This window comes from Amphiprion ocellaris, chromosome 7 (assembly GCF_022539595.1).
Source record: "Amphiprion ocellaris isolate individual 3 ecotype Okinawa chromosome 7, ASM2253959v1, whole genome shotgun sequence".
NCBI lineage: Eukaryota > Metazoa > Chordata > Actinopteri > Pomacentridae > Amphiprion > Amphiprion ocellaris.
Genome location: NC_072772.1, coordinates 20,806,126 through 20,818,651, shown reverse-complemented (window position 1 = coordinate 20,818,651; position 12,526 = coordinate 20,806,126). Strand labels below are relative to the sequence as shown.

The following is a 12,526-nucleotide window of genomic DNA, read 5'->3' as shown; positions in this document are numbered from 1 at the left end:
ATCATATGACAGCGTGTGTGAAGAGGATACAATAGGCTCCCCCAGCATCCAGGGCTCCGTTGGTGGAGATGGCACACACTGATAGCACGGTCATGCAGATGATGAAGTAGGCTACCACGAACATGGCAATGGCTTGGCACAGTCCAGACTGTCCCACCACAAATCCTAGTCAGGAAAAACACAAACACAGTCAGATAAGAAGCTGGCTTTCCAAGGTCTGCACTATGAGAGAAGTCTCACATAGCCAGGCTTTCTTTGTGTTAACTGGCGAGATAAAATCTACAAAATTTATTTTCATGCTTTTGTAAAGTACTGTTGCAGGAGGTGATGCAAGAGAGAAATGCTGGTAAAACACTGTCACTCATAAGTTAATATATATATTATACTATCCACTGTCAATGAAGCTGCTTGTTACTCCTTCAAGGACCGCGGCAGAGTTATGTGATGGCCAGCGTACGCTTGTCCGTTTGTCTGTCTGTTAGCAACATTACTCAAAAACAGACTGACAGATTTGGATGAAATTTTCAGGGAAGGTCAGAAATGACACAAGGATCACCTAATTACATGTTGGCAGTGATGTGGCTTATAGTCTGGATCCACAGATTTGTTAAAAATTTCTGTATCATTGTGAGATGATGGCATGGTGTCACTGTAACTATGACAACAAGTGAACACTACGTCAGCTGCCTGCTGACGATCACATGATTGCGATCCTACTACAAATCCAACGCTGCGGACTTATTGGAACTTATCCATCCGGAATGATACAAGGAACAACTGATTTGCCCGCTACATATTTAGGTCACATGATTCGGTATCCGTACATAACATACACATGCAAAACACATGCCTGTGCTCAGCGCAGTGTCATTTTGTTTGTGGGTGCATCTATATTAAATGGACACATTCTATAGTGCCGTGATTTCTGACACGAATTTTTTCAAGATTTTATCCGTCGGAAATGATACAACTGAGCAGCCTTGGTGGAGTACTGCGCTTTCTGAGTGCTTGTCTTGTTTCTGATGTGACAACCGCTCAGCAGAGCTCTTAAACTTTAAACTTCATACATTTAAACATGATACTGAAGGATATGTGGAAATAACCTTAGTTTTTGGCCACATCAAAGTGAAACTCATGTTATGGATTGAATAATCTGCGTATGGAAAACACCAGACTTAACACTTTCCAATCTGTGTTCTACTAGCTGCAATACCTGTAAAGTGAAATGGACTTGGCAGCAAATCAGGACCAAGCATAAACTCTAGATAGAACGGCACCCAGACCAGATAGCTGTGTAGCATCAGTTATCATGGTGATCCAGCAGGTTAAAAGAGAGATTGAAAGCTCTGATTTTAAGCTGAACATACGTCACTAACTAATCATTTTCATTGTACAGCTGGTTAAAAGCAGAACCTTAGCCTGAGAAGCGGCACCATTGTGGTATAAAAAGGAAGTTAAACTTTCCTAGGAAGAACCCACTCACACAACTGAGAGGATGTAAGCATTCAAAGTGGCACGAAAAGCACAAAAAAAACACACTGTTCCCCTCATTAAGTCAGGTAAGTTTGCATTACAAACATGAATACATGTCAGCTTATAGTTTATGGTTAACACATCTTGGAAGATCCTTGCAGACATTGAAACCACAGCAAAAGTGCTCAGAATGACTCACCTCAACAGCTGAACATCTGTGAAAGTGAAATCACACGATGGAGGAGATGACTGGTTCTAGTTTATTCACCAACTGTAACGGTGAAATAGGTGTTTCGTTATATGTGTTCTTGAAAGTAAATGCATCCTGATTTATATTTTTTATCAAAGAGTCAAAAAAGAAGGAAAACTGATTTAAGACAGTATAAAGCAGTTCAATAAAACTTTGGTCTTATTGGTGTTGTTGAAGAGTAAACATACTTTTGTCCTTCGAATTCACAGAATTAAAAGGAGGTCAAATCTCAGCTCTTCTTAAGCAAAGTTATGTCTATCTAATCATGTGTGAGACAACATATCAGTATCACTTGAAAACATGTTAGATACACATTTTCCATGTCATCACCACTTTCTACTACTGTGACCTTCCACTGTATGTATTTATGTAGGATCAATGACTGTGACTAGATGTTTACATGACCTGTCTGTCTGCCATCAGTTCTGCTGTGGATGTCACATGATCACAAAGCAATAAAGCAAAGGCTCATTTTACAACAGCAGCAGGTAAGGAAGTGGGCAGCGAGCACAGTTTATATACTGTATACATTTCAGGTTTACTTTGTTTTAGCCTTGGTGGTATTTTTAAGCAAATTCTGAGATGAAACGTGTTTGATTTGAAACACCATGAAAGTACAGTGTGATTCACTGGGATGTATAAGGCCATGCTAACAAGTCAGACTTTTAAGAAATGTTACCTAATAAAAGATAGATTCCCTCGTCTGTATTCATGGCAGTTATCGAGGCGGACACATTTACAGTAGTTTCACATCCACTGTGAAACCTCTGTTAGTTCCTGTGCAGACCAACATGCTACAGTGTGAGAGCAGCAGGCTGAAGCCCTACAGACAGCCACTATGTGTGCTCATGTGAGCAAGTGCATGTGTGTGTGTTCTATGTGTGTTCACAGCAGCTGACATCTCACGAGACTAGGGTGGGGTGGAGGGGTGAAAAAGACTTAGAAAACAACTTCAACATAAAACGGGGCAAGAAAAACACTCAAATAACTGGAAAAGAGACAATAGGGGATGAAATCAGTCAGATGTGAAGAGCTGTTTGTAGTGTTTCACAACAGTCTGCGGCTCTTTTCATGCTTTGACAGCAGAAAAAGCACATACTGCATTTCATGCTATGACTTAATTTGATAACTAAGAAAACAGAACTTCTATCCTATTGACATCCATCACAATGACAGACCGGAATCCTTCCTCTAAATTGTCCTAGTGTCCTCACAACAGTAAGAACTCGACAGGTCCAACACATAGAGAGCACTGAGCTACATCTTCACTCATTTATCTGCTCTATTTCGAGCACTATAAAAAATAAAAGCCTGAAGCTCATTTCACAATGTCATCATGGGACCCATTCTACCTAATCCTCAAGAAAGAGCAGCAGCAGTCTTCAAAGACTACATTTTTGTTATAAGCAAACTTTAATTAAGATGTGAACGACTTTACAAGACAAAGGTAAAACATGTAAATGAGCAGGGAAAAGCTCCTGAGGGTTCAGTGTAACAAGTCAGTGATAAATCTAATAGAGATGTGTCTGCTGGTGATATTCTCACTCAAGTAAAGGAAATGTACGTACAGCTTGCAGGTAATTTTATGTGACTGTCGCAAAACTTCAAAGTTCCTGTGTGATTCTTCATCATTTCGATGAAAAGCTAATTTATAAACAGTTCTGCACTCATGGGAAAATGAATAACGAGGAGTCAATGATCAAACTGGCCAATTATCAGATCTAATATTCAGCATTTTTCTGATCATTTGTCCCTCTCTCTTATTTTTTAAAGAAATTCCTGATAAAATAGTTATATAAAAATATGCAAAACTTTTGCTCTGATGCAGCTGCCTGCCTCTATTTGCATTTAAAATTCTGCGGTCTCAATCAATGTCCTGCCACATCATTTATTTGTCAACAACTGAATTAACAGTTTTGATAATCAATTTATCAGAGGCTTTTTTTTCTTCAGAAAAAAAGCCTACATTCTCTGATTTCAGTTAATGTGAATATTCTCTGGTTTCTCTCCTCCTCTGCGACAGTAAACTCAACAGTTCTCAGTTGTGGACAATACAAGATATTTGAGGATGTCATCCCAAGTTATCAATAACATTAATTGACACTTTTCACCATTTTCTAACTTTTTACATACCAGACAACTAATTGAATGATCAAGAAAAATTAATCAAAGTCATCATAAAGAAAAGAATTGTTAGCTTTCGTCCTGCCCACGCCAACATCTGACCGGTTACATGTGACAACAAAAAGCCTACCAACACTGAAGGACACATTTTGACAAGTTTCATTTAAACATAGGCATTTCCACCAAGTTTAATGTGTTTTTCTAAATTTTGACACCATGATTTAAATTTTTAGTGCAAATGTACACTACCAGTCAGAAGTTTGGACACACCTTCTCATTCGATGGTTTTTATTTCATTATTTTCTACATTGTATATCAACACTGAATACATCACAACTATAAAATAATACATATGGAAGAGTGTATTAAACAAAAAAGTGTTAATCTTCAGTATTAATCTATAGTGTAGAAAATAATACAAATAAATAAAAAGCATTGAATGAGATGGTGTGTCCAAACTTTTGACTGGTAGTGTGCATCAGTTCCAAATATCAGGTATCATCTCCTTAGTTACTAATAATCAGTATCCCCCTTGAAATACTTATTAGTTGGTCTCTGTGTATCACTGTAGGTAAGCTGACACTTTTAAGGGCTTCATCACAGGACAACTTCCATAGTTTAAATAAAATATACTCATGTTAGTTGCTGACTAGTGCTTTAGTTACCATTTAAAGAACACAGACAACTTGAGATGTATACAGAAGCAAGCACTATTCGGTGGGTGATTCTAATTTCAACAAGGAAACGTGACTCTCAAATAGGTCAGTCAGGTCACACAACCTCAACTTTTCCTGGCAGGAAAAGCAGCATTAAAACCTGTGAATTTTGAATAGACTTTGGTGCACATCTGTTAGAAATAAACGACAAAACGGTCTGCTGTGATTTAAGCGGTCATGTCATCATGAACACTCACCTATCCGGAGAAACACCACAACGCTGAACATTGACAGCAGGGTGGGGATCACCACACCGAAGAAGATGGACAGTTTCTTGGGTTGCCGCTGCTGGTTGGACCTCTGCCTGGGGCTGCCCGGGTGCTGCTCCGGGGCCTGCCCGGCCGGAGGGGGCCGCAGCTCGGACTCATTGACGCTGGTGGAGAGGCGGTAGTGGAGGAGAGGAGTCCGCTCTGTCATAGTGAAACCAGCCGCCAGACGAGCTTCACAACTTCATAAAGTGAACAAAATAAACTCACAGCGAGTTTCTCCGAATATTTCCGAACACGTCAATTAATGTTTACGGCGGTTTCCGAAGTTAGAAAGAGAAGCAGTGAGACGTCCTGATTCCCGACCGCTAAAACTCAACTTCAGCTCGCTACATAGCAAAACAGCCAACAAGTGGTTTCAGTATGATTAAAAATTAACTTCAAATACAACCAGCATGGACAACCTACATGTTAACACGAGTGGTTCCTTCATTTAACATTAAAATATGAGTTAAAAGCTAAACAAGCTACCCACATCCCTGCTCTGGATCACCGCTTAATACAACTGCTGAACTGAACGTCATGTGACGTACACACGTAAATGTACGTCAATCACACGGAGAGCTGCTGTTCACAGCTTTCAGAATAAAAGCGTCTCATAGATTGTTGAAATCAAATGGAATCAAGTTTATTTGTATAGCATGTTCACAACAGTTTAAGTAAACCATAGTGCTGTATGTGTTGTCAAACAGGCAGCAAAAAAGATGTGCAAAAAGCAAAAGAGGAGACTTGTCAAGTCAAATCAAATAGTAAAAAAAAATAAAATTGCATGAAATACTAAAAACAAGACAAAATCAGACAGTAGGTTGTAGGCAAGATAAGATAATTCTTTACTGATATACCAGCAGGGAGTTTTGCAGTGTTGTAGCAGCAAATGGTAGGGACATCAGTAGATAATAAATTAGCAAGAAATAAACTGTTAATATTGTATGGATTCTTCCCCATCAGATTTCCCTGAATGTGGAAAATACAAATTTTTTGTATCCCTTATTAATCCCACAAGGGGAAATTCAGATTTTGGCATATCCGCCCAATTGGGGGGGTCAGAGCGCAGGGTCAGCCGCAGTACAGCGCCCCCGGAGCAGGAAGGGTTAAGGACCTTGCTCAAGGGCCCAACAGTGGCCACACTGGGGTTTGAACCACTGACCTCTTGATCAGTAGTCCAGAGATTTAACTGTTACACCACCACTGCCCCACATGTGGTTGCTCTATGTGTGCAAAAACATAAATTTTGTATAGATTCTTACATGTCTAAAAAAAATTCTCATATTTCACACGTTCTTGTACTAGTATAAGTTAGAGGGGGGCATCAGTATAAAATACAGATAAAAAATATCTACCAAAAATGTCTAAGACTCTCTGCTTGGAGTCTAGTCAGTCAGAATTGACCAGAAAGCTGAAACATGACAAAAACGCAAACGTCTATTTTGGAGAAAATGCGTTCAATATCCGGTTTGGTCCTATCTGACCATGTATAACTTGACGGTCTTACTAGGGTCTAGGTTCTCCTGTGTTTCCAGCCTGTTGCTTATGTCGGTCATATGACTAAACTGGCTGAACCAATCAGAACGCCGTATTCTTCAGGCCACCTGCTGTCATGAGCTGCATCAAGGTAGGCACCATAACATCCTGTATGGAACTTACGCATTTTACCTTAACGGAAAGGTTTGATTTGCTTTTGAACAACTATCATCTTGAACAAATTGGAACAACAAAAACACGAAATGCTATACAAATACTATACTAGGTTTTCTGGAAATATGGCAAATCTGCTGGGTCAAAAATATACATATATCAATGCTAATATTTGGTTAAACGTCCCTTGACCATTTTTACCTCTACTAGGGTCAATATATAATTGCAGGACTTTTGTAACATAGTTGACAGGTATCATAGTTGACATTTTTGCTGTTTTCAGGCCTAAAGTCAACATGGCCACCTATAACCAAACACCACGTGGCATTTTTAGTGAAAGATTCTTCTAAATATTATATATACAATTGAGTAAAATTGAAACTGAAAGTTATTTATGAAGATATTGTAGTAAACTTGTTGACATGCCATAAATCCACACTTGACTCACACACTACTTTATATTAAATAACTCAGAAAGTCTTGGAGTCTGGCCAGTCTTTTCTTCAGGAGGAAATGACATCATGTGGAGCAGGTCATGTTATCTGGAATTAACACACTTCTTTGAGAGGTGTTTTTGTCATGGGTAACTCAGTTAATGATTTCTCTGTGATTTCTCAGACACAGATACAATCTGTTATTTTCCATGTAAAATTTGATTTTATGCCAAAAAAGAAACATCTGTCATGATTATCTCAACTTAATAAAAAGAACACAATCAAAACTATTTTTGAACAAGCTCATTTTATTATTGTTTAGCTAATTAGAAGGTGGTTGATCTTAAATTCAGACTGTAATTTTGTTGATGTTTTATTGATATCCAGTCATTTTTAATTAATAAATGATTGTTTCCATAATAAATAATTGTAGAATTTATAAAGACATGATCATAATGAATATGAAAGCATTAATTTTTTTTTTTTTACTTTTAATAAAAATGTATGCAAGATATATCCCATGGACTTCAAAAGTCCCTCAATTGTGTATTGACCCACTAGACATCTTTGGGGCTTGGTGGTTAGCACTGTCACCTCATAGCTAGAAGATCCCTGGTTTCTTGTCCTTACCTAGGCCTGGGATTTTCTGGGGTACTCCAGGATCTCCAGCTTCCTCCCACAGTCCAAAAACATGCTGAGGTTAATTGATGATTCTAAATTGTGCATAGGTGTGAATGTGAGTGTGACTGTTTGTCTTTATATGTAGCCCTGTGATAGACTGGTGATCTGTCCAGAGTGTCCCCTGCCTTCACCCAAAGTCAGCTGGGATAGACTCCAGCCCCCCGGCAACCCCAATAAGGATTAAGCGGTGTATAGGTAATGTGCATGATAATGGATAGAGAGTGGATGGATAGCTTTTGGTAGACATCTTCAAGGTTCTGGTTGTATCTTTGAGCACTCCTCTTGACAGATTTGGTACAGTTAAACTACATTTATTGGCACAGGCTTCTTTCTTCATTACAGTCCACAGGTTCTCAGTCTAAGTCTTAACTTTGTGAAGATCAGTCTACACCCTTAATTCTAGTTTGATTTAGGAATTTCTTTACCCCTTCTGATGTGTGTTTGTGGTCACTGTCTTGTTGGAACACTCAACTGTGCCCAAGATCCAACCTTGTGACTGGTGACTGTGGGTTTTCTTGAATAATGTAGAGATAGTCCTCCTTTTTCATCATCCAGTTCCACTGGCAGGAAAACAGCACGAGAGCATAATACTGCCACCACCATGCTTGGCAGTATTTGAGGTGTTCTTGTGGTCAAAGGCCTCACCTTCTCTTCTCCAAATATATTTCTGGTCATTTTGACTAAACAGCTCATTTTTTGTTTCATCTGACCACAGAACTTTCCTCCAGAAGGCCTTTTTTTTCTCCATGTGATCAGCAGCAAACCTCAGTCGAGCCATTAGGTCCCATTTCTGGAAAAAGAGCTTCCTTCTAGCATGGCAGCCTCTCAGCACATATTATGTAAAACACCTGTGTTCTAGCAGCATCTAACTCATTGCAGAGCTGCTTTTTGGTGATTTATGGTTGACTCTTGACTATCCTGACCAATCGCCTCTCAGCAGCAGGTAGTACACTTTCTTCCTGATTGTGACATTGACACAACTATACCATTCACTTTATACTCATAATGAATGGTTTCAGAATTTCAGCTTTGGGATCAATAAAGTTTTCATATTCTATATATTCTATTTCACATCGCACAGATGGTTTTTGGGATCTGTAGCTACCTTGAAATGGCTCCAATTGACTTTCTTAGCTTGTTCAAGTCAATTAGTTGGTTTTTGTTCATGTCTGTGAGTGCACATAAGTTACTTCTGTCAAAAGTGTGCTTGTTCCTTGTTCTGGCATCACACTGTCTATCCAGCCTTTAGTTTCTTTTATTTGACTTCACGCTCTCCGTCAGTCTTACATTGCTCAGCAGTTTGTTTCCAGAGTTCTTCAAAGTAGGTTTCATCACTACAGGCTATACAAGAGCTTCAGCTAAATCCTCAGCTGAACCTAAGTCATACACACTTCAGCTCTTAAAAGATGTACAAACACATTCTTTATTTACATTTTTTAAATGATATATTTATATACTGTCTGTACATTGATAACAATATGCAGTCTTTGAATTGCTACAAAATCAGTGCAAAACATTCTACCTGAAGTACAGTGATTCCCAAATGGTTCTGACTGACTGATTTATCAAAATATCTGCAAAACCAAACATAAAGTCTGTCCAGTGCTGTTTTCCACGGACCAATATGTGCTATGAGAACATGGTGCAGTTTGAAAGGGATTTATAAGATGAAACGAAGAACGCTCCCTCTAGTCTTTCATTTGTGTATTCTTAGTTGTGACTCATTCATCAATGAGAAAAGTGATCCACATAATGCAGAGTAGTACAACAGTCCTACTTCAAACAGTCCAAAGTCTTCTGTAGTAAATAAATAACACATTAATACACAAAACAGTCTGAATAGCATTGTGAAAGTCTTTCCTAGACACTGCAATGGTTGACATAGTAGATCAATACTGAAGATTAACACTTTTTTGTTTACAACATAATTCCATATGCATTTTTTTTATAGTTTTGATGTCTTCAGAGTGAATCTACAATGTATAAAATAATGAAATAAAAACCATTGAATGAGAAGGTGTGTATATAAACAAGTGGAAATGAAAATAATTATTAGACCACCCATTCTTTACAAAGTCTCAAACAGGCCTTCAACATTGATCATTCTATTTGAATTTTATCATAGTAATATGTTTGAGTTACCAGTATTTTGACTGCAGTCTGTACATGCAAAGTCAACAGATAATTCAAACTGAATTATTATTCCAGAGAGCTGAGGTGATGAGAACAAATGCCACATGGGAATCAGCAAAACAGCTGCTCATTACTGATTAAATACAATGCGACTCCACCAAGAACTACAAGAGGAGTCAGAGAACATGGGTCACAGTGGTCCAATCATTATTTCAAAAACTATATATAATGCTGCACCATTTTTACTTATATTACACCTAATACATATATAACAAAATGCATACATACAGTATTTATAAATTTTATAAAAGTAAAGTACACACACAAGTTCTGTCTATGCACATATTTACATCTTTGGATTTTCCACATTGCAATGATATAAATTAAAATGTGAAAATCTTACGTATGAGTGATTTTAATGTGGTATGCAAAAGTTCCCCTGTGTTGCAGATCTTTGTAGTTCAAAACAGATTTTCACCACATCGCAGTGAAAGGGGAGGGAAAAGTCACTCACTTTAGCTTAAACTGCATCTATTTCATTATTCCTTCTTTTTTCCCTCTCTTTCATAAAGACTGATTATTAAAATCTTCACAGGTCTTTACTGCAGACCGGGGTGTAAAAACACACTGACCTCTGAGAGCACCTCTCATCCAGCACCCACAGAGGGTGCTACAGTCACGGCTTAGAGTTCACATTGCAAGAAGAAGTTCAGGAAACAACATGCACAGGCTTCCTCTGCTGGTTTTGCTGTTGGGTATGTGGTCATCCCACAGTTACAAGGAAATAATTAATATGTGGAGGTCTGACATTAAGCCAAAATAAAGAAACAGCACTCCAGTCAGCTAGTTTCACTTAAAAGACCCTGAAAGCCTTTTGTGAAATTTTCCTGGCACTGGCAGCTGTTTGCTCAGTATATCTTTGCAAAGACAAATACTGAGTCTGCAGATGAAAGCACACCACTGTGAATAGAAAATCCTTCACTTGACGACCAAAAATCTCAGGTTTGGTGGTTCAAGTTGTGTCCTTGATTTAGTCATGCAAGCAGTTTGGTAATGCTGGTCTGTTGATCTGTTCCATCCTCTACATTAGTTCAGTCCAGTTTCTCAACACAACATTGGCGATGTGTGATGTTTGACTTTGGTGATCTCTCAGCTTCATCTCTCACCTTCATGATTCCCATATTTCCAATTGTCCAAAACCTTCTTTGAGAGCCGAATACAGCTGTAAGTGATGACAGTCTCAGTGTGTTTTGTATTTAGTGCTATTAGCAAATGCTAGTGTAGCGGCCAGTAGGGGTCCCCACTCACTCAAGACATAGGGTAGCATTACTTCCCTCTTGTTTCCGGAAGTGGCCTTTAAATAGCTCCCGCTGCCTTCAGTCGGTCTCAACTCGGGCTGGCTGGAGGCAGGTAGGTGTTTTTAGTTCTCCCTCATTTTATGCTTTTTTAAGTCTGGTTTTAACTGGCGTTTTAACGGTTTTAGTGCAGAGATACTCCGGTGGCAGCTTTTATCCCCTGGATCTGTGGTTTTAATCTACACGGTGAGATGGAAGTTTTAATTGTTTGTTTTTTTAGTACTATTTACAATCGGTTTTGACATCTGTCTCTTTTAACCCACAGATTTTAGCCTGCTACTGTTTTAGAGTGCGTTAAAGTGTTTTAGGGTTTTAGAATTTCAATTGGCTTTTGATTAATTCAACTCGGTTACTTTAATTTGGTTTGTTCTAACTCTAATTTCTCTGCACTGTGTTTTATTTTATTGATGTCCCCGGGTGTTTAGCTTTTGGTTTAGTGAGTTTAGTTCCCCGGGGTGGCTTGGGAGGGAAGTAGCCCGTATTTTTGTTTATTCACTTGGGGTCTTTGTTGTTTGGCGTGTGTGTGTTGGTAGCACTTTCTGTTTTGTTTGCAGTGGGGCGATTCCTTCTCAACCATCCTTGTTGGTTTTTCGTTAATGTTAATATCCTTTTTTTAGGTTCTGTTTACGCCCAGGGTCTACCAGGTTGTAATTGTATTTTATTCTGTATTTGGCCATTTTTATAATTACCTGGAATAAATCTTATTTAGCTAATAAATTAATTTTAACATTATATTTTGATTGCTGCTCCATTTTAATATTTTAAATAAATTTTATTACACATTTTTAAGCCTTGTCTCTGCCTTGTTTTTACAATACTTACCTGTGTGTCTTATTTTAAGCTGGTGGTTCTTCTATGGGTTTTTAAAATACTTTTCACCAGTTTATTCTTACGTACCTCGGGTCACACTAGCATGCTATGGCATGAAGCAAAAATGCTCTAGTACCTTTGCACCAATGCTTCTGCCAGTGAGACCTTCTAATACGCGATTCCACACTGAAAGTTCTGTACAGATGATTACTCCTTGCAAGGTTTCAAGTCGAAAGTATTGCTTCCTCCTTTGGCCTTCAATCCCTTCTCCCTTGATGCTTTCATCTATGTTTAAATGGCAAAACCACAGCTATGTCCACCACCATCTTTCTTCTTATGTCTTTGTAAACATGACAGACTCACTCAGTCCATAGAGTTCTGTATCTTGGCTCTGGTACCTTAGCAGCCCAAACAAGATCCTTTTCATTTCTTAAATTAGTCTTAAGATCCTTGATTATTGATTGTCCCGTGTTCTACTGAGCACATGTCTTGGAGGTCCACAAAAAGGTGCTCCACTTTCCCAGTGAGTAGCTTTCTGTACTGTCCCAACACTTTTTTCAGACTGGTTTGGGGACAGTTCTTTACTGCAGAATGAGAAGGTGTCAAGTCATCACTCTGTAAGAAAGCAGAATAAAGTACACAATTAATA

General features: G+C 38.5%; 1 protein-coding gene across 1 annotated transcript in view; it reads right to left on the bottom strand.

Annotated features, from left to right (window-relative positions):
• The window catches only part of zgc:153039 (uncharacterized protein LOC767698 homolog), a 90,259-nt gene extending 84,917 nt beyond the window's left edge, over positions 1-5,342 (bottom strand). The window contains exons 1-2 of the mRNA XM_023268796.3: positions 4,761-5,342; positions 31-165 (exon numbers count right to left, since the gene is read on the bottom strand). Of these exons, the coding sequence (XP_023124564.2) occupies positions 31-165; positions 4,761-4,980 (355 nt within the window). The 5' untranslated portion in view covers positions 4,981-5,342. The remainder of the gene's footprint in view (positions 1-30; positions 166-4,760) is intronic.
• Positions 5,343-12,526: the final 7,184 nt, after the last annotated feature.